Below are 21672 nucleotides of genomic sequence, written 5' to 3'. Positions count from 1 at the left end.
ATGTTCTACATATACACAGAGGTAGACTTTCAGCTTTATACATGCAAAAGCTCACACTATTTGGACAGTCTACTGCACAGAGAAAAAAGTCATTTGAAAGATTAGTTGTGATTCTTATAAGAACATACCTACTCAGCTATTCAAACAGAATTCCTGAATAACTGTAAACATCTTAAAGAAATCCAAATGTTTCAGTTCTGCACCACATAATACACATTCTTTCCACAAGAGGAATAAMCACACACACACTGGGAAACAGTGATAAGATTTTAGTATCCTTTACAGAGGTTGTTCTCTAGTTTAATAGAAGATGCAGAAACCCGCTTAATATTTCCAGTCTTCCCAAAGGCTAGAAGTTTTTAAAGTTTGGAGATGCAAAAAGTAATGTGAAGTACCATATGGCAGCTGTTCATTTTTTTTGAGTAACTTGAGAAATATTCTTTGAACACTGCAGTATGGACTTCATGGATGCCAAATTTGCCAGATGCTGGCTACCAAAATCCTTCTTAAAGACAGACATGGTTTTGGACAGCACCAACTTGATCGGCAAGTTAGTTTCTCATTCCATAAAAAGTGGATTAAAAAAATCTAGGCTAGAGAAAAAAAAACAAAACCCCCCCAAGCCAACACCTGTTTAAGAGGAGAGGAACAGCCTTCATATTTTGAGATCCTGTTCCAAAGATCAAAGAATCACTGGAGCTGTCTTCGGTGCAAACAGCTTGTTAGCATAGCATTCACTAGCATTCACTTTTCTACCAGATCACACACTGAAAGCTACAAACCACAACTGTTGCCCAATTAAGAAAGGGCCAAAGCAGCAAAAGTCCCTTAGTTCCAAAAAAAGTAAAGTTCATTTGCCTTCAAGAACCGCACAGCTGACTACATGCATTAGGCCTTAATCTTACTTAGAAGACAGCAGCARCATGCATATGTGGTACCCACCATTTAATCATCCATCAGCAAGCACATTCAGCCAGGAAGCAGATTGTAACTACAGTACCTATGCAACAGACTAAGCCCATCCCCAAAGTCTGCCCCTCTTAAGTCCACAGGAAAGCATCTTCAGCACAGTGTTTTGACTAAAAGCACCTTCTACTCTTCCCCTGTAATTCAAACTATTCAGAACCAGATTCAAGCACTGTCAGACCTTAGGCTGCAATTATTTTATGAGAGTTGCCACCAGACAAAAGGYAAAACTGCTCTAAATGCAAAATAGAGCTTGCACAGCAATGGGGAGAAGCTGYATCTGGCCACCCTACTGCCTGTTCTGCTGGCCTCATGCCTCTTTTGCAAGCCTGGCTACAGARCATCTCCAGGTTTTTCAGAGGGGTGAAGAATAGACAAGTGTAACCATAACATCAGGTCAGATTCTTTGCCTTATCTAGTAAGGACATGAATTTCCTTCTATACAGGTTTTTGAACATGAGCTAAGAGCAGTCAAATATCTTTCACRTTACCTGCTAGCTTCTAAGTTATTAATTGTTGGCTGTTCACACTGGCTGGATCAACTGAGGTTGAGTGTTAATGCAGTTTGCAAAGAGGGGCTTTACCACTATTAGCGAACTATTTTGCAAATCCACAATGGGAATTCCAGTTTGACCAAGGCAGCTATGAAAATATTTCCAGCRTGTGAAAAATATTCAAATGATTCTACTTTCAGACACATTCTCATTTAAATATATTCACCTAATGTCCAGATAGGCTAATAAAAGGGTTCACAATYTCCTACACAATGAACTGGCAGGTTTTATTCACAAGAACATTCTGGAATATCTTTTGCTGTTTTGCTCCCATTCTAAATGTTGAATGCATTCACCATCCCCAAATTGTATAATAAGTAGCCTGAACATAAACAGTGTTCAGAATACCTTAGTAAAAGAGTGAGAAAGAGTAAGCACCAACAGCCTTTCTAGAGTTCTGAAGAACATGTCAGTATGATGCTAACAGGCATATGGAATAAAAATGCTTAGCTGTCTGTGTACATATGTAAATTTAGCAATACCTATCTTTTTGGACAGGCAATATATGYAGGACTCTACAAAGGAAAGTATAATTTCACAGTGTAAGCTTCCACAGTATTCCATAAATAGTCAAAGCAGTTTTAAAAATAGCAAAAATATCACTCCATCAGGAATACATTTAATCAGTCATATGGTTTTATTACCAAACTGCTGCCACAGGAAAGAACCATTTTCCCCAAAAGCTAGCAACCTTGGTCTTGCATCCCATTTGCCAACCACACTGCTACTGCATCTCAACACATGTATTTGCTGCTACAGCAATGAGCAGCACACATCTTCAAACCAAGTCAGTATCAGGTAAGGCAGAGGAAAGAAAGGCTAGGAAGGATTCCAATCATAATCTGATAGCTGGAAGTGGTACAAACTCTCATCATTTTATTCTGTGCCGTCTCTGAATGATTATGTATCCTGATTGGGAGGTTTATCTAACACACCATATTCCATTAAGAGAAGAAAGGAGGACAAATTTTGAGGGGAGTGACTAAAGGAGTTTAAAAAAAGGGGGTTCAATGGTATAACATCTAGAAAAGTTGCCACAGGTAGGTTATCTTGGCATTTTCCTTCTGCTCYAAGCATTGCTAATCACTGACCCACTGGAAACTTCAGCACTCATTGAAAAGTCTGGCAGGGTATTTGGCTTTCAATTCTTCTACTCTGTTTATTCCCAATACAAGCATATTCATCAGGCTTAGAAACAACTCCTGAACAAGTGCAGCTACTCAGCAATGAAATGTAAATTACTGACATGTGCTAAAATCTGGACTTGCCATTGCTAATGAGCACATTAAAGGAAAAAAGCTCACTAAGATATTACCACAATCTTTTCACTTAACCCTGTGTGTACTGGAAGCCATAATTTAACATCAATTAAAGGACCTATCCCTAAACAGTGAGGCATTTTCCAGCAGGCTTATGCTTCCTACACAATTCTAACTTAAAAACTAAGATTAGACATTTCACACATTCATCCAATCAGAAGTGTACACACCAAAAGCCTTGTATTGAGTAAGTTTTGTGGAATTGTCCCAGGAGATAAGCATAAAGAATATATACACATATTACACACACCTGCATACATAAACTGTTAAGTTTACAGAACTTCATGGTTTCAAAGTGTACRTCACCAAATAGAACATGATTAGCTGTCAGCAAGTACCTAGATTCCAAGGTTAGAAAGTCAATTTGAAGAGCAACTTTCCCCTACCTATTCATATAAAGTACAGAGCCCAAGAGAAATCTCCAAACAGCAACAGCCTACAGAGTCACAGAAAACAGGTAGCACTTTTGCCATTACAGCACCCATGCAATAAAGGCCCTGCTAAACATAGTTACTCCAGGTCTCAAAGCTTTTAATAATTCAGACTAGCAGCACTGCAAGAAGTAACTTTAAATTTACTTGGAAAAATGCAAGAAGTTTGGTGAAAGTATTCTACTCACTTTGTGTTTGGGGGGGGTTGGTTCCGGGTTTTGTTTTTTGAAAATGGTTGTTGTATAACATTTGATAGGTCTATATTGTAAATAGAAGAAAAAAGGTACCGATTCTTTTAAAAACTTGGAGCTTAAATCAARCACCTAAGTCACCTTCAGTATGGTTGGTCAGATACTGTTCTAACTCAGCTATAAATAGATTAAAAGTTATCACTTTCATTTGTTTCCTCTTATTTTCTATACTCCACTCCCGAGCTAGCACCTCCCTAGATCTACCTGCAGAKCTGGTAGATACTCCCTAATCTAACCAGGGTTTGTCAGAGTTGCTTGTTTTAGCTTAAATACTCTTAAATAGGAGAGTTCAGCTTGGTTTTCTTTCCTCCCCCTCCCCCCCAAGATCATTTTGACAAAAGAGGGTTAAGAAGTGACCACACAAGGTTATTTCAGCACATCCAAAGAGGGCAATAACCCTTCACTGGGCCAGAGAGCAACAAGCTGTTGGGAGCAGWAATCTCTTAAGCAAGCTCAGTTGCAATCAGAACAGCAGCCTGACCACAGGCTAATAACCTGATCTTCAGGAGCTGAGCACATTGGTTGGCACTCAGGGAGCGAGAAGCACATGTTAGGTTCTACAAGAAACAGGTTACCTACCTTTGGGGAAAACAACTTTAATGTCTGTGTTAATCCAAAAGTTCATTGCTAAAGACAATCCAACTGTTAGGTGTTTCAATTGTTTTCTCCAAAAAAACTCAAGATTCAGTCAGCCCCATATTCCATAAAGTCAGTGCTATTGATCATCATTCAGTATGAAAYAGAAATAGATGAAACATGCTGTGCAAATAAACTAAGCTTATTTGTAAGACAACTTTCAAAGGGAATTAAAGATTAAAATGAAAAAGATAATGAGTATCCACACATAATAAACGGAAAGCATTTTAAAGCTCCAGGGATTTATTTTAAAGATCTGCAAAATAAATCACTAAGCTGACTTATTTTAGGTAGCTGCATTAGTAGGTAGCTGCAAGTTCTTACCCTTACCAGAAGCTGAGCCATCATTCCTGCCATACTGGCTAGGGGCCTCCATTGACAAAAACTGAGAAATCGGATAAGTTCCTATTGAAGAGTTATTTGGTACACATTTTTGTTTGAAATAAAGACTGTTTGATAAATATATCCTTTTCCATTTGGCTGCAAGGATTCCAATTAACATTTGTTATGGCAGCTTACATGGCAAAGCAGACACCAGGTCCCTCTGAATTATGCATTCTACAACCATACAGAGAAAAGGGAAAAAAACAACCTGAAGATAACATAATAAAGCAGAAGAAATTCAGTGAAAGTAAAAACTCACTAATCAACATTGTAACYTTAAATTCTGTGAAACATTAACTATGATATGCCTGAATGCCCTGCCCTGACTACTCTACAACTTCCACTGTTGTGACTAGTGGAACTATACTACAATATAAAAACAAAAACAGATTTTTCTCCCATATTTTAATGCACTTTCAGTAACCAACCATCTGGCTTACTAATTCTGATCCCTCAACATGCAGAGGTAACTATAAGTTTGTGGTCTCAGATCAACCACTCCAGGAGATTAGGCAACATCAGCCTAGGAAGTGATTTTGAAACCACAAATGAATCCACAAGTGAATCCTAAACAAATAGATTAAGTCTTATCTATAGAAACTATTCAGAATATTTTGGAGAGCTTTATATTACAGCAGCAAAATAGGAGATATTGTACCAGTATTGAATAAATAATCCAGTGTAGAAAGTTTGAATCAAGACAAATACAACAATGCAAGTCAAACAGCAGCATAAACTAAAATTTTATAAGACTTTTAAGAAGATCAAGCTGTAATACTCAACATGACTTTAAGAATCAAGTTCAAGAAAATACTTCCTTAAGAATACAGTCAAAATATACTATGGAACAAAGCACCCCAAAGTCTAATCCAGGGTAACAGGTCATCTTTAGAAACACATTAATCAATAGCCTTTCAGGTAACATTTTTTAACTAATGTAGAAATCACTTAAAGTTTAGAAATTGCTGATCATCCACAGATTAAGCCCATTCCTGGTTTGAGCAGATCCATTGCGAGTCATGCATCAGACACCAACCTGAAAAGATTTAAGTAGCAGATATTACACCCCTAAACTCCAAAAACAAGAATAGACAGCTAGAGAAAAGTCTAAATCAGAATGAGGAATCAGCAGAGGAAAAACTCCTAGGAGGAAAAAACAAGTACAGACTTACCACTCACTGCACCATGCAAGTGCTCAATCTACACATACGCATTAAAAAAAGAGGCTTCCTCTCTTCTCAAAAACACTAATCACTCCTTAGTTTAGGATGGCATTCAGTACATTCATAAGCTTCCTTTATTGTATTCACACCCCTCCYTCTGTAACCCAAAAAGTCCCTCGTGTTTGAAAACATAGGATGCAGCTCAAGTATAAGACACTTCCTTAGCTAGTACACTTAGTTTTTAGACTTTAATTCACGATAACTTTCTGCAACTGATGTTCAGTTGCAGCAGAAAAAATAAAAATCAGAATTGGGAGAGGGGAAAACAGTTCTATTTATCATACATCATTACTCCAATATATTTAAACTCTATAGTAGTACAAAGAAGTCTATCCTACCACTAAGTTACTCATCTTTTTAAAACTAGGACTAATTTTCCAATATATGTATTTCAGGAAGAACATACATAAACCTTAGGTCTTCAGTCTGCATTTACCAGTGTAAGACCTCTGAACATAACTCCTTGTAGTACGCTTTCCTTTAAAAAAACCAGGCAGAAGACAAGAGCTTGTATACTAGTAAGAACTGCTTTTGTTGAACTGTACACTGGAACTTCACCTACCTTGACATCTTATTTATACATTTTTTGATAGTTTTCAGACCTAATACAGTTCTACAGATGTCAATGGGACATTTAAAACTGATTAAGAGCAGGAGCAGATCCACATCAGTTTCAAASTTACCATAAAAGTTTCAGTTAAACCAGGACAAATTAACAGATTATATTGGATCAGAACAAGAGAACACTATAAACTAAGCAAGCTTGTCTGCATCATTACAAATCAATAGTAGAATAAAAAACGAGAAAGCAAAATGAAACAGTGTTACCTRCGTAAATGAGACTTACATAACAATACTTGCAAGCCTTTACTGCAATGAGGAAAGGCACATTGTAGATGTACAGGAACATTCAGCTATAATATGGAAGGAAGTGCAAGGATTTTATTCAGTCATAACATTGGAAGGAAGAGAAGGAACACCATTTTAGAAGTAACATGAATTTCTGCAAATCTGGAATCAAGTACTGTTGTAGTGACACAGCATGTCAAAATAATGACTTTTACAAATCAAAATTCCACAAATGCATTCATCTGCAATACAACACACCTCATTAAGTGTGCCAAAGTGCTGTTGTTTAAAGGCATCTCATGGGAAAAAGTTAGATGACTCCTATTAAACAAAGCAATTCTGCCTCTCTGGACTATCTTATTCTTTAATTGCATACAGAGGGTTCAAACATCATACAAGCCCACAGTTCATACAGTAATAAGTAATATTTGGCAATTTGAGACTAYATAAATCAAGGCTTTATTTTTTAAACAAGAACTGCACACTGTGTGCCTAAACCACCTTTTCAGAAAAGTAGCTTTAAAAATACAATTTAAAAATAAAGGCTTATTTATAAATGAAAAACAAATACAGGCACATTAAGACTGTTATGTCATGTCAGGTAAGTTGTCTAATCAGGAGATCAAGCAAAAAGCAGTGAAATTGGGAGGTTTAGGCAATAGACTCGAGAAAGATGAGCCTTGCAAATCACAAACCTTTGTTATAATACTATCTTAAATATTTAAATACATCTGTATTGTTTTCTGTAAGACCTGCATAAGATATGCACCTGAAACTTGATTTTTCAGATATGCAAAACTGCTAATATACAGAATTTGCTCAAAAAGACAGATGTTTGGATGCTGCTATGTAAACAGCAATCTTAAARCAGGATGTTCTGATGCTACAGTCTAAGACATCATATGCCTTTAGCAAAAGTCTATGAAGTTTTCTACAGCAAAGGAGTAAAATAACATTTTTTTCACATTAGAAAGTTTCTAAGCAGATAGTTCAGATGACTAAATTTCATTTTTCTGGCTCACATGTACTAGCAGAGGAATGGTAATGTCTGAAACAAATACTGCAAGTGACTAAGGTTTACTAATTTGGATTTCTATGAAAACAAATTTACTTGAGATTAAAGAACACAAACAACATTCAGAAACATTGTCAGTATACTAATTAATCACCCACTAACATTACAAGATCATACACAGAACAGAAAGAACAAGACCAACRGCAGTCAAGAACCAGAAAACAGGCTTACTACAGTGATTTTATGAAGATCAATGTAACCCTGCCAAAGGGTATTTTCTTGTAAATACAGTTCCTATCAACTCCATTAAATTTTCAGAACTTTTTTTAGAGAGCAACTTTGTGGCCTGTTCATCTAGGCAGGAACATTGTCTAATCTTTGGACACAAAGTGCCCTAAGCCGCCGCGCCCCCACCAGAGTRCTTTGGCAGGCAGTAAGGTGCAGCACCTTGCAGGCCGCAGCAAGGACTCCACACACAAAGTTCCAGTTGCCCAGCTGCTTGAAGGATGCAATCCCACACACAAGCAGTTTCTCAACACTGAGCTTCCAAAACCTCATTTCAAACACCACCTTTCTACTCTGACAGCACAGGTACTGACCAGTTACTTGAAACATCAAGTAGGAAGTCAATGCATGTGGGAAACAGCATGAGAATCATACCAAATGCTTTCCAAGTACCACCATACACTAAYTGTTATCAAGAAATTTCACATTAAGCATAACACTAAGGCATACATAACAGAATTCAATGGGAATGTTGCTGCCATGAGATTATACATTTTAGAAGATGACAATCCTGCAGTTAGCTCTATGTAGAGCTATGGATCTATCTGCACAAAGTTCATTATAGACTTGGACATGAGTCCCCTTCCAGAAGATGTTTTCTGTTTTACCTTTTCTATCTCACACTTACATTTACAAACATGCAATTAACCATTCCTATAAAAATTGTTTGCCATTAATTCCACCAAGAATGTTAATCTAGCTTCAAAGGTAAAGAGAAATAGCACTGGCTGCTTCATTCTCCCCTTAGTTCTCCCCTAGCCAAACAGTCGTTCCTAAAACCTTTTTCTACCTATCTTTTGCACGCTTTTATTATGAAGGCCAAGAGATTCACGTCTTATTTCAAGATGAAATCATTGTCCTACCACTGTTTCAGAATGACTTTGGGATGTGTGGGGGTTGTTTCTTTCCTGAAAAAATACTGTCAGAAYAACATTGCCACGGCTGACTCCAAAAGATAATCTTAAGTGATATTTGTAACCTTAATTCTGACCATGTAGGTACCTGCTTTACGCATAAATTCCACAGGTTTCTTGGGAAAAAATWCACTAGATATTGTGTAATTGGAAACTATCACACACGAGACCAAAATGCACTGAAAATACAAATCCAATGAAATGATTTTTTTATACTTAACTTTGCAAAGGAAGAGCATCCCAACCATTTTCTGAGGCAGAAAGGGAAGAGGAACTTGAGTTGTGTTTTCCTCTTAATTAAAAAGGTGAAAACCAATGCCACTTGAGCAACTAACACTGAGTCACCATGCATCAAGGCTGAAGCTTTTAACCATCATCATGAAGCAAAAACAACCTCAACTGCAGGGGTAAGACACTACTAGCCGCTATCAGATGACCCACAGGAGGAAGTGCTGACCCTGGAAGAATGACTGGAGCTACTCAGTCTCTCACTCCCTCCTAGATTTCCCTCTTTACTCAGGTAGGAAAGGGAAGTAGTAAAGAGTCACTGAGACCATGTGCCTATCCCCCATGTGTCAAACACTTTAAGAGGCCTGGCTCAGTACTCCCATCCCCCATGACAACAGCTGCTCTGCAGGTTTGCAAGCAAAGAGAAAACAGCAATTTCAGGAAGTGTATATTGCAATGACATGCCAAAAGGCTCATCTTTAGTCTCAGGGCTTTCCCCTTGCCAAATTTCAAAGCCCTGCTGCAGACAATAGACATGTTAGAGCTTCTCAGATAGGGGCTGGGTTAATAACATAACAGGAAATATTCTGTGATTAAGCAACCTAAACAGAGGTCACTAGCACACTTCTACAATGTTAAAGAACAAATTGTTCCTGTAGCTCTGCACAGCATCTGGTAAAGAATGTTTTTAACATGGAAGTTAGATATTCAACTACACCTTTAGATTTATGTATTAAATATTACGCAACTACACTATCAGGGAAACAAATGACATACATGAAAATTCTTGCATGCATAAACCACAAGTAACTTTTGTCCATCAGATTTCACAACTTCAATTTATACATTTTCTTTATAAAGCATTATGTGCTGGACAGCTCAAATTGCATAAGTACTGTAAAACAAGATTCTTATGAACTACATTCACTTGCACAAAAATGTGCATTTTATTATGGTACATAACTAGTATACCTTAAATATCAGCATTACCTTAAGAGTTTTTCAGAAGATTTAATACTAAAATATCAATCTTCAAGACAYTGACCTTTATTTTACAAAATTCATAACAGACTTGCTTGATAGAGAAAGGTGATGCACTGCATTTGTAAGTTATCAGTAGGGACTAGAGTAGATGCTTCTAAAGAGGTGATTGGATGCATCAAGTTTTTATTGGACCACTATTTAGTAACAGGCAGGATATTCACCTCCTGAAAGTTTTTTTTTTTTTTTGATAGTGCCTTTGTAAATAAATCAGTTGCTTGAAATTCCAGCTATGTTTTTGTTCCTCCCCACCCTCAAGGGGAACAAAATGAAGACTATGGAGAAGAATAAAAAATGATACATTTAGAGTAATGAAAATTGCTTTACAAGGATGGTTTGTAACTGTGCATTTATTCCATGAATCATTTAGGCAATAATGAGCAAAAAGATGTTTTTTTTTCAAATCACACAGTAGGATACGTGAACTGACCCTCCACATGTTAAGACAAAACTTTGCTTGAGCTCATTACTGCTCCTATTGACAAAATGGCAAGTTTTTGTTCAGTGTATTTGTTTCTGAAACTAGGTAGACTTGTTTAAAAAGTACAGATGCACAACCAAGAAATAAAAAGTTTTCATTGCTTTCTGCACAAAAGCAGCCTTGTACCCTGCACAGGTAGAAAGGGGCAGGGAGAGAATGCAATCTTGGCTACTTCACAATAGTTTTGTAAYATTTGTCAGAGATTAGGAGGAAGATTTAAGCCTAATGTGTCTCTTCCTTCCTTCTAAATACATTAATCAGATTCTCTGAGAAAATATAAGCAGCTCAAAAAATATGATCCATTTCACCTATTCTCTTCCAAGGGTTTGACATTCTAGAGCCACTGACATGAGAGGAAGCATGATTAAGACCAAATAGTATATTTGAGAAAAAGCAAAAGTACTTTGCTTTACTATATTTTTAGGGAATAGGATACACTTTCTGAAACACATAGTATTTTGAGATCATAGCAAACATTTCTAGGCATCACATGTTACTTCACCAATTCATTATTTCAAGGATTCCAGTGAAAAGAGATGAGAAATAGGAAGGGGAAAGGATCTACAGAAATGGTTTTGCTTCATTTAGACTCAGTCCTGCCAAAAGAAGTGTTCAGTTGTTACCAATATTTGGATTTACATCACCCAGTAACAACCAGATTACTAGGAAACATGCCCAGTTTGGAGTAACAGCTATCAAATTTCAATGTTTGGCAGAAAAATATACAACATAATAGCATGAGCAAGCACTTCTGTTTCATTAATTATTTTTACAGGGACTGCCAACTTAAGCCAGCTATCCTGCTGGTGCTATCCAGGGGGAACAGTTTGTTACAAATTAAAGCAGGAATCTTCCCGTTAAAGTGAGGCTCCAGTACATGAAGCAAAAGAACAAGAAATGAAAACTGCTAAAGTGAGTGAAAATAACATTTTAAATGTTACTCCAGATTTGGTAAATCCCAGCCAATAGCAAGATATTCCTTTTAATTTCAGCAAAACATCACAACCATCCAGCAACTAGCAGGATGCATTTGGTTTCACACACAGCCAGTACTAGTTTCTACTTGTGGGCTTTTAAAAAGCATACTGACTAAGTATAAAAATTGCAGCTTTTTCCAAATAATGATTTCCCAGATGAGCAGGTGTCATTCTATAACATTAAATAATCAGAATAAGTGCAGGACTCTATACTACAATTAGAACTCAAACCAAAGAGATATCATAAAGAGATACAGAAATAAGAGCTGTTCCACAAATGCTAAGGGAAAAAAGTTTCCACTTTATAGACGGACATTCTTCCTCTGTGGCTTCTACCCTGAATCATAATGGTACATATTGCTTTTAAAAAGCAATAACAAATAGCCTCTTCAGTCTAAAAAACATATTTGTCAGCTATATGCTCCATTTACTCCATAACAAAGTTAGTAACAGCAACAACAGCTTTTTACTGAAAATTTCAATGCACTGTGTGCTCAACCCTAGTCTCAGTGAAACTACTAGACAATAGTGTTATGGTCCACAGCAACTTTACATACAATACCCATTCATGAATTTGCTGAAACTTATGCATGTAACTTTCCCCTGGAGTAGCTCAAATTTACAAGCATCTGCATAAAAAGTTTTCAACAAGTCAGTAAAACACCAATATATAAATCACTGATGTAAGAAGGTTGTGAAAAGAATTTTTATAAATTCAAATGCGAGGTGGAAATAACACCCTTTCAAAAAGCTCAGTTTGGTCCTCTGAGAATGCAGGTCCACAATACATGACTTCTCTGCTGAAAGTTAATTCAGAGTTCCACTCTTCGACTTCCTATTCTCATCCTGAAAGTGTAGTGCAGCACCTTTTCAGGGCTGCTGATACAGCTGTTCACCAGCTGTGCTGCAAATCAAAATGATCACTTAAAAACAGATACTTTTAATCTGCATCATTTCAGTGACCCAGTTTTGTAAGGCAGCCTCTAAAGTAAGTTACTGGTATAAATGAAAAAAACTAAAAGGCTCGTACATCCTTGGTACAGTTCTTAACAGGTACATCTTCCACTGCCCAAAAGAAAATCTGCACTTACATCCTCAAGAAAAAAATCCCATACATAGAAGGGGTACATAAGCCCCTTACCTTAGAGTATCATTTAAATCTGCCCTGAACTGGTATTTTGATTTCTCAGATACCTTGGAATGAATACACAGCACCTAGAGCATCCTTCACAAACCAGGCAAACAAAACCAACTTACCAAACGTCTAGCAAATTCTTTGTTTTCAGAAAGAAATCCGTATCCTGGATGTACCTTTGAAAACAAAACAAATTTAAGCTGATTGAACTCTTTCAGATACAAGGGAAGGTGAACTAGACCACTAAGCATTTGAATTAAGTGAATATCTGAAACTGTCTTAAAACACTGATTGAGCTGTCCTAAGTCAAGTCAAAAATCCACTGGTTGAAACGCCTTTTCTGAAACAAAAGCTTCCTGAGTGATGAGAAAGGTGGTGTTTGAGAGACTGACACATTTTGGTCATTTCTACCACCACAACTCTTTTAAACTCTTGCCACTTTTATCTCATTGCAGACTTCCACATAYATGCTCATCCACATGCTTTTAAATTCTCAACCACCACTACAAAGTATTCTCGATTTCAGACTATTTCTAGCATTGATCATAAGTGATCCTAAGGCCCAGAGTCCTAAGCCTCTCACCTCTAACAATCCTTGTGGGAGGATATAGTTTGCTGTCTCAGGAGTAAAAGTCACATGTGAACTTACAGGCCTGGTCTGCTAACCTCTCAATATATACCATGCATAACCACTTCAGAAGTGTAGGAAAGTTTTACATTTTGTTTTTTTCAATTCACACAAAACTCTTGATTTAAGTAATATATTCTGAGAGACAAAGGATAAGCTTTTTCGCTTCATTCTTTTTAAGCACAAACATCTGGGTTCCACATCCAGAAACTCATAAGGAAGGAAACAGGAGTTACTTCACTTATAGAAAAGTTTTTGGCCTCTGAAAGTACCATACCCAAACATCTACTTTGAAAGAAATAATACTGATCAAAAACACTTCAGCATAATGAGCATTGCTCAAAATACTTCCATTACCTTTTACTTTTRAAGTGCTGTGTACAGTATCTTTGAATAATACACATTTAATTCATTGATAAAGAATATTACATATTTGGGCATGAGTACACAGTTCTTATAGCTGATCCCTGTTAAGCTTTGAATCCCTGGCCCATTTGGACAAAGAAAGGCCTATATTTACACATATAAGCTAACATGCATTTTATAAACATTCTGGAAAAAATGATTACAGGATGCACCCTTTACCTTTCTGCAAGTATAATTACACCTACAAAATTTTTAAAATTATTAAAATTAAACTAATATCTTTCTTTGGACACACTTTGTAAAACATTCAAAAAAGCCATTAGGCATATAAAGGGTTAGTGCTCAAAACTAATTGGGATTTTTTTTTTCCCTCAGCAAATTTGGAAATGAACTGAAGCTGCTCCCTGGTGTGAAAGCTGAATCCAGCAGCCACCTGCAGGATCAGCAACCAGCACTGCCAGATGCTACAAAGCCTTTGATTTCCAGTAGCGATTTCGGACACATTTAACTCATGTGACATGAACTAACTGGAATAGCATATTCAATCACTTCCCCCCCACACACCTTAAAAAAAATACAAACTCTGGCTTTTCTGCTTTCTATATATGAAACAGCTGCAGCAGATAGACTCATTCAGACTCACAGCTTGGGCCCTGGTTTTCTTAATGACTTCCATGATGGCATCCATGTTGAGGTAGCTTTTGCTGGTGGGAGCTGGGCCAACACAGACAGCTTCATCCGCCATTTTCACATGAACCTGAAGAGGCAATAGGCTGCATTAACAGATGCTCCCAGCAAAAATAATTACCATCATCCTGAAATATGCACACAAATCTGATTGTTTCAAAGATAATTTACATACCATAACTACTAAAATACACACTGAAATTACAAATATTGACATAAAAACTTACACAATAACATTTCATTTAGTCCAAGCTTGAGTCGCTGTCAAAATGTTTTATTATTCCAATGCAATATCATGAATTTGATTAAAATCATGACAAATACAATTTCTGCTTCCTATAATGATCATCTATATGTAAATTCAGACTAAAAACTACTTTGTTACATGTAACCAGTGTAGCCTAATATCTTAATACTTAATAACAAACATTCATGACCAGTTCTAAGCAGGCTCCCCAGGAAGTTGGGGATAATTAGAATGAATTGAATGAAGGGATGCAGTGAGTGTCCCTGCACAGCATCAGGTCAGCACCATGCACAAATTAAAGCCTATGACTAAAGAGTTCAATATCACTACACATGAACCAGAAAATCTTGAGAATTATTTAAGCAGGCTCATATTTGATTCCRGATCCATTGAATCCTCATTTATATGCATTTGTCAAACACTGACTATACATAAATAACAAGCTTTTCCAGTATTTCACCACAAAAAATAGCTAGGTTTGAAGAAATTGAAAATCTATTTACAACTCATACAGCACATTTATCTTAGGGAAGAAGTTATGAAAGTTTATTACATTGGTTTTCAACTTTTTCAGCGATCTAAACTATTTTACCCACCTTTTACCTTAAAGAAAATTAACAAATACAGATCCAAGAATCACTAAGTTTATTTTCCCTTTGTAAACTGCATTTCAGTATACATTAAAAGAAAACATGCTTTTGTTTAAACTGCACTAGATACATGTAAGCTACATAGTAGCAAGACTACCATGTTACTGTACAGACTAACATTTCTGGTGATTACCACCTTTTGAATTTTTCTGACGTTTTTATGAAAATATCATCTTTGAATCATCTTTGGTACTCTAAACTGAAAATTTTCAAGGAGTGCTGAAAAATGAATAAGTGAAATTTAAACATTTCTAGTTTATGAACATGGAGCTTTGTTCTTCAATACAGGAATTTTATTTGCAAGTAGCTTGAAGGTTATCAAAATAACACACTGAGATTAAGTATCATACTATACCCTGCACATACTATTAGCTTACCAAAAAACAAGGCCAGAAAAATTCATACCTACAAAGAGCAAGTAGCAATCAAAAACATTTTGAACAGCAGAATGAAAAATATTCAGGGAAGCATACCAAAAACATGTCTAACAAGTATAAACCTGGATTATATGGGAATCATCAGGTAAGCATCTGACTTTCTTCATTTTTATTGGCATTTTCATGCATATGGGCCAAAATTAATCCTAATGCCAGGAAAAAAAAGCATTAACTTGCCACCTAAGCTCTCTTCTGGAAGCAACTCTTAGAGATACCTAAATACATGGTTAATTCAGAAGCTGTGAGTGCACAGAACTTCCTGCAGTCTCTGCAGACTTCACATTCAAACTGTTAAGGTTTCTGCAAAATGACAGTAGTTTTATTTTACCCCTACAGAATTGGCCTCACACTAAAAACAAGCTCCCAAGCACTAGCAGACAATCACATAAGATTTTAATGCTTCTTAATAAATGCACCTCAGCAAATTTAGTAATTTAACACATGCCATCAAAATTGGCTCATCTGTTGCACTTACTACTCTGAAGGTTAAAAAGCATGGTTCTTAAATTCTTACTGTGCTTAAAGCTGCTCTTTTGATTTCCAATGTACCAAAGTTATTCAACCTTAAACACAGGTAAGCGCCTAAGTTTCATAGGATTGAAAGCTTGCCTATAAAGGATTTATCTTATAGTTAGCTATAAGTATCAAGAGATTAAAGTGCCACACATGCACACTTCTCACACCAGAAGACTAGCTTTATTTGCAAAAGTAGTCACAGAAGTTACCATAACACTGGTTTACAGACATTCAAAAGAAAGCATGTGCACTTCTGTTTTCCTTCCTCCCCTTTCAAATTTGCTACTTCAACTCTTTGCATTCTTCTTTACTTCTCATCTTGCCTTGTAAACTGGCAAGTCTGTCTCCTGATCCAGTTTTAAGCTGTCTCTTCTCTCAATGTCATTTCAGCCTTGCCCACACACTAATATACTCACACATGTGATTAACAAATACAACAAAACAGTAGCCTTATCTACTGCATTCGCTTTTCCCAATACACTGTCAGAGCATGAAGTCAAGCTCTCTGAGAAGTGAGAGGTCTTCATTCCTCCCTACGAGTTCAAAAACCCCAGATATTTCTGCTCCATGACAGCTATTCAGGTCTGCAGATTTTTCATATCAACTTCCTATAAATGACTCCTTCCAGATCATTCAGAGATCCATTTCTTCTTAAAAAATTCTTGATGCCACCCCTTTATTATCAGGCCAATCATCCCTCCTTAAACACTGTTGCTTTTACATTGCATCTTAAGGTTCACAAACAATAGTCTAAATCCACAAATACATCACATAAATACTGGTAAACAATACAAAAGTTATGGTTCATTAGTGTAATTAGATTTCTATATACTCTGCTCTAAGTTATCATTTGAATCTATGTGATAACCAAGTCTTTCAACTTACTAGCAAGCAGCACAAAATTCACACCATAATCCAGTAAGCTTTTMTCTGCAGAAGCTAACACACAATAACGCAATCTTTCAAGAGCATCCAAAGAATACATAACTCCTTGCTAGAGCACTGCAAGTTTCAAAMAACTCATATTCAGATTCAAGAGTTTGTTTTTAAAAAGCATTTGACTTAAATCACACAATCCTAAGCATCAATACTTGTCTCCAACTTACTACAGCTAAAGTTYTCCAGAAAGTTTCTCCCTTTTCTGTTTTAACTCAAAAAACCCTATCCAGCTGCCCCATTACCACCTCYTCAGCTTTGTATCCATATTTGTACAACAAATACGCTAACAAACTATATTCTTAATTGAACTACTAGTTCAAGCACAGGAACATTAGAAAAGCTCCTCAAACAGCCTAAGTTTTTTAGATTATGGTACACAAGCACATAGCTGAACAGTGACAACCAGACATAATTCAAAGTACAACATTTTATGGTATATGTGGCCACTGAYACAAAAATCAGCTCAAGCTTATTTGGGAGTAAATCACAAAAAGGCCACCCATTCCTGAGGCTAGGTTAGGTCCAGAAGCTGTCCTCAAGGTAAAGCATCTAAACTARTAATCCTACCAGATCTGATCCAGCTTTCCACAACAGCAGCCTTGTGTTTCCTCAYCATGTTTCCAGCAAACAGCCACCTAAAAGAGGAGTCCTCAAGGGCTGACAAACCATCTGTTTTTGGCCTGGATTGCTGCCAATCCCAGCTTCAGGCTGCAGCAGCTCCCAGGGTGCAGAGCACAGTAAAGGGTGCAGTAACTGTAGCAGCAAGTGGTTCTGGAGAAAGGTTTATAATCCAGGTATGTCACCTGGGCTTGGGTTTGGCACCATATGCCAAGAAGAGGGATTCCTGGAACCCAAAGCTTTGCACCACAGAAACATCCACTTTGCAGGAGACAACCCAATTTTAGCAGGACTGCCCTGAATCAGAGCTAATAAATACCCAAATTGCCTAGATTGCATTAGCACTCCCTTACCCTGGAGGGAAGCACATGTACTCATTTGACATCAGCATGYTCTTTTGCCCAGTCATACTCTGAATTTAATAACTGTCCTCCTAATAAAACCTGTATCTCAAATAATCATGATTTAGAGAGGTCAGAAACAATATCTTACATACCTAAATATATATATAGCACTCCCAGAGATATGTCATTTAATACAGCCAGTCAAGGTAGCCTTCTTTTCTAAAAGACATTGACTAGCAATCTGCAGTAGCTGAATCTGTATTATATGCAAGTCTCACTTACATATGCATGTCTCACATTGCGCCTTTTCAACRGAGCAAACTGATTAAATACAGGAAAGTTTTCTTAGATGGCAATAGAAGCACAAGCACACAGACAGGAATAATGAACTTAAAGCAAAGCACTAAAACTTTATTTGCAATGCATATGCAATCTACAAAGTAACTGAAGACAGTAAGTTGTGGATTCCTAGCATAATTCACTGACTCTAAAGGTTCCTTTCCTTCTTACAGATCTGACTCGCAACAAGACAAAAGTGCTTTCTTTCTACCCCCAATTTTATAGTAATTCCCATTGATTAATTGAAAAATTACAAGTCGCCTTTGTCATAAAGGCCAAGGGAGAAAAAATATCTATGAGTTTCCAAACCAAGTGCTAATATCACCTGCATAGCTTTCAGATGATTTTATATACTTCAGCAATTTCTGATGTTTACCATGTGACAGATGCCATTTACTTCAGTGTAAATGCCTAATTAACACATACACACACACAATCCCTGAGGAGATAAATGTATGGGACTCCCTTGTGTCCCAATTTTTCAGAGTAGGTCATCCTATGCATATCTCCAGATATTCATGCAGCAGTTGTAACTGAGTTGCAAGATGCATTTTCCCCAGGTCTTCCATATCCTTTCAGAATTTGTATATAGGCAAACTTTTATCTGCATAGTTAGTGTTAATCAAACCTAAGCAGCAATTAAAAAAATCAGTGAGAACACTACTGTTTGGTACACTAAGATCTCAAGCATTGTTTAGACAAAGAAATCTAATCAAACAAGTCATTCTCCTTTTATAGCTCAAATCAATATTACACATTGGAACAACATCCGCTGGTGTAAGTGGATTCACTTAATTGACCCAAACTGCATAATACCGCTCAGCAAGACAAACTACAATTAGCTCAACCCATAAAATAGGGCTAATGAGTAAATCCTTTGTAAGGTAGCTGAAAAGACACCTCAAATCTTGCCAGCACCACTGCCAAAAAAGAGAACAAAGCTTGCAGTACTGAAAAGCCTTGAATTAAAAAAATCAATTGGATGCAAAAAGATTCAAATTCACTGCTTTGCCAAAAAATACACATCTCATCAGATCCAAAAAGCATCTTTATTAGCTTCATGCTAAAATATGCACACTAATACAATAAATCTGTGCACATAGTGAGTGTTCAGTATTCAGTTTTTAAAGCTCTATCTGCAAAGATAAATACTGACACACAATTATGGCATCTAACCCTAAAATGAAATAATGGAAGCATTTATAAACTGTGTGAAAAGTAGAACTGTGAAAGCTATAAATAGCATAAATATCACATTTCCATATTTATTTTTATTCAGCATTTCAAAAACCTAAATATGTAAACAAGTCAACATATAGCATCAGCATTAAGTAGATCTCACTTCAAGTTAGAGAATAAAGGTTTTTAAAACAGGCTTGACCCACACAGTTATAGGACTAACTCTTCAGTGGTCCTTCAATATTTGTGTTGGGAGTATTTTCCTGATAGTCCCCTCTCAAGTCTACAATTTGACTCAAAACTACCCACCCATTAGCACACACAGGATTATATTATTGGCTGTTTGCTAGCCAAGGAAGTGAAATTACTAGTGTCTTCTCCCTCCTCCTCCCCCAGGTTTTCCAACTCAGGTTCTTCTAAATGGTCTGAACTTGGAGCAGTAGCCTCACTTAGCAGAGGCCTCAAAAATGAATAAATTTCAACTAAGATTAAAATGTAAGTTTCCAGGTTGAACTCAACTTTCTTTAAAAGAAGAAACACCAATCAAAGAACACTTTCTGACAGAGAAGGCACTTCAATACATATATTCTTGTCTACTCATACAAACTAATTCACCTTTAGAGTGAGTAAGCTCACTTTCAGTTTTGGGGAGTTTGGGGAGGGAGGTAAATTCTGGAACGTTTTCTTGGCTGCTAAAGAGATATACTTTATCTGACAAAGACATTGCCAACAGGAAGAGGTTCCCCAAAGCAGCTAGAGGCTTGATCACCAGAACTATGAGGAATAGACCACATTGTCCCTGCCAAAGATGCTTTGAAACAGAGTGCTGTTTGCTGGATGAGCAAGGAAATGTCTGCAGGACTCTGGGGGCATTACTGATAAAAACAGAGAGAAAATGAAGTCTTCCAGTATGGCTTTAGCTTCTAAAGCCTTTTCCTATACTTCAGCAGGTAGGTTCCCAATGAAGCGTACTTCCAGAAGCCTGATGAAAAAGTAATGGCACCCTATGAGAAGGCTTGTCCACTAGAATTTTAGTGCAAATACTCACTCTGCTTTACCCTCCAAAGTAGCAAAGCCTTGGACGATGGGTATAGTGTTTTCATATATAACTGAGCTCTTCAAAAACCTTCAACTCACAGACTGAGAGCAAAATTCTGTGGGTAACATACCAAAACTAACAAAAATGTTAAGATAAATTCTAGTAATATTGAGTACATGGAAGGAAAAGCAGGCAAGAAAACACCATGCAACCTGCATATTAAGCTGTGCCTCAATAATGCTGGTAGAAGTTTAAGTACTTGAAGTGAGGGAAATAGTGCACCTCAAACCAGAAGGAACATGGTATAAACTTACCACAAAACTGAATTTTAGCCAGACCTGGGAAGCTGAATGTGAAAAAACATAATTAGGCTGAATAAAACAGTTTATTTTGCCAAATATTGGAAAAATCAAAAGGTATAGGGCTTGATTTAGGAGAAGTTGGTCTATCACAGCTCTATGTCTCTATTACATTACTTTGAAATTGTTCTAGGAAAGCTTGCCTACTAGTTAAGACAAGTCTCTTGCCTACCTAGTCTATCTGCAGATAATAACCAACTTGAATATAAAGAACTCTAAAGAGAGAACACACAATCTGTTAAAGCAGCTTCTTTTGAGAGGAAAAGTCTGACAAACTAGCTTTTACAGGCTTTCTTTTTTAAAAAAAAGAACAATGTTTGCTACCGAAGTCTAAAAAAATGAAATGCTTTGTCACAATTCCATGTTTTAGTCAAAGCCAATTAATAAGAATAACTTATTTGGTAGAACAACTGAAAACATAGAAGTGAAAAAAAGGTAAGTCAATAGTCCCCTTCTCTTTATTTAATCTTCCTTTGGATGGACTGCAGCATTAACAAAGGTAAAAAAATCAGGAGAACACACAAACACTGCCCTGTTCCTCACTCAAATTCATTACCTCAGCAATGGAAGTTTCTCTCCTTGCAATCTTAAGAAAGCATTTCCCTTGTCTCCTTCCACCCATCTCCCCCTTTGAA

At 36.8% G+C, this 21672-nt stretch overlaps 1 protein-coding gene across 1 annotated transcript in view; it reads right to left on the bottom strand.

The window, feature by feature from the left end:
- Window positions 1–21672, bottom strand: part of PCCA (propionyl-CoA carboxylase subunit alpha) — a 287460-nt gene that overhangs the window by 238890 nt on the left and 26898 nt on the right. The window contains exons 4-5 of the mRNA XM_085305994.1: window positions 14327–14440; window positions 12812–12865 (exon numbers count right to left, since the gene is read on the bottom strand). Of these exons, the coding sequence (XP_085162120.1) occupies window positions 12812–12865; window positions 14327–14440 (168 nt within the window). The remainder of the gene's footprint in view (window positions 1–12811; window positions 12866–14326; window positions 14441–21672) is intronic.

This window comes from Rhea americana, unplaced genomic scaffold (assembly GCF_003343005.1).
Source record: "Rhea americana isolate MKP2758 unplaced genomic scaffold, rheAme1 scaffold_23, whole genome shotgun sequence".
NCBI classification, from domain to species: domain Eukaryota; kingdom Metazoa; phylum Chordata; class Aves; order Rheiformes; family Rheidae; genus Rhea; species Rhea americana.
This window is presented reverse-complemented; position numbering and strand designations above follow the sequence as displayed.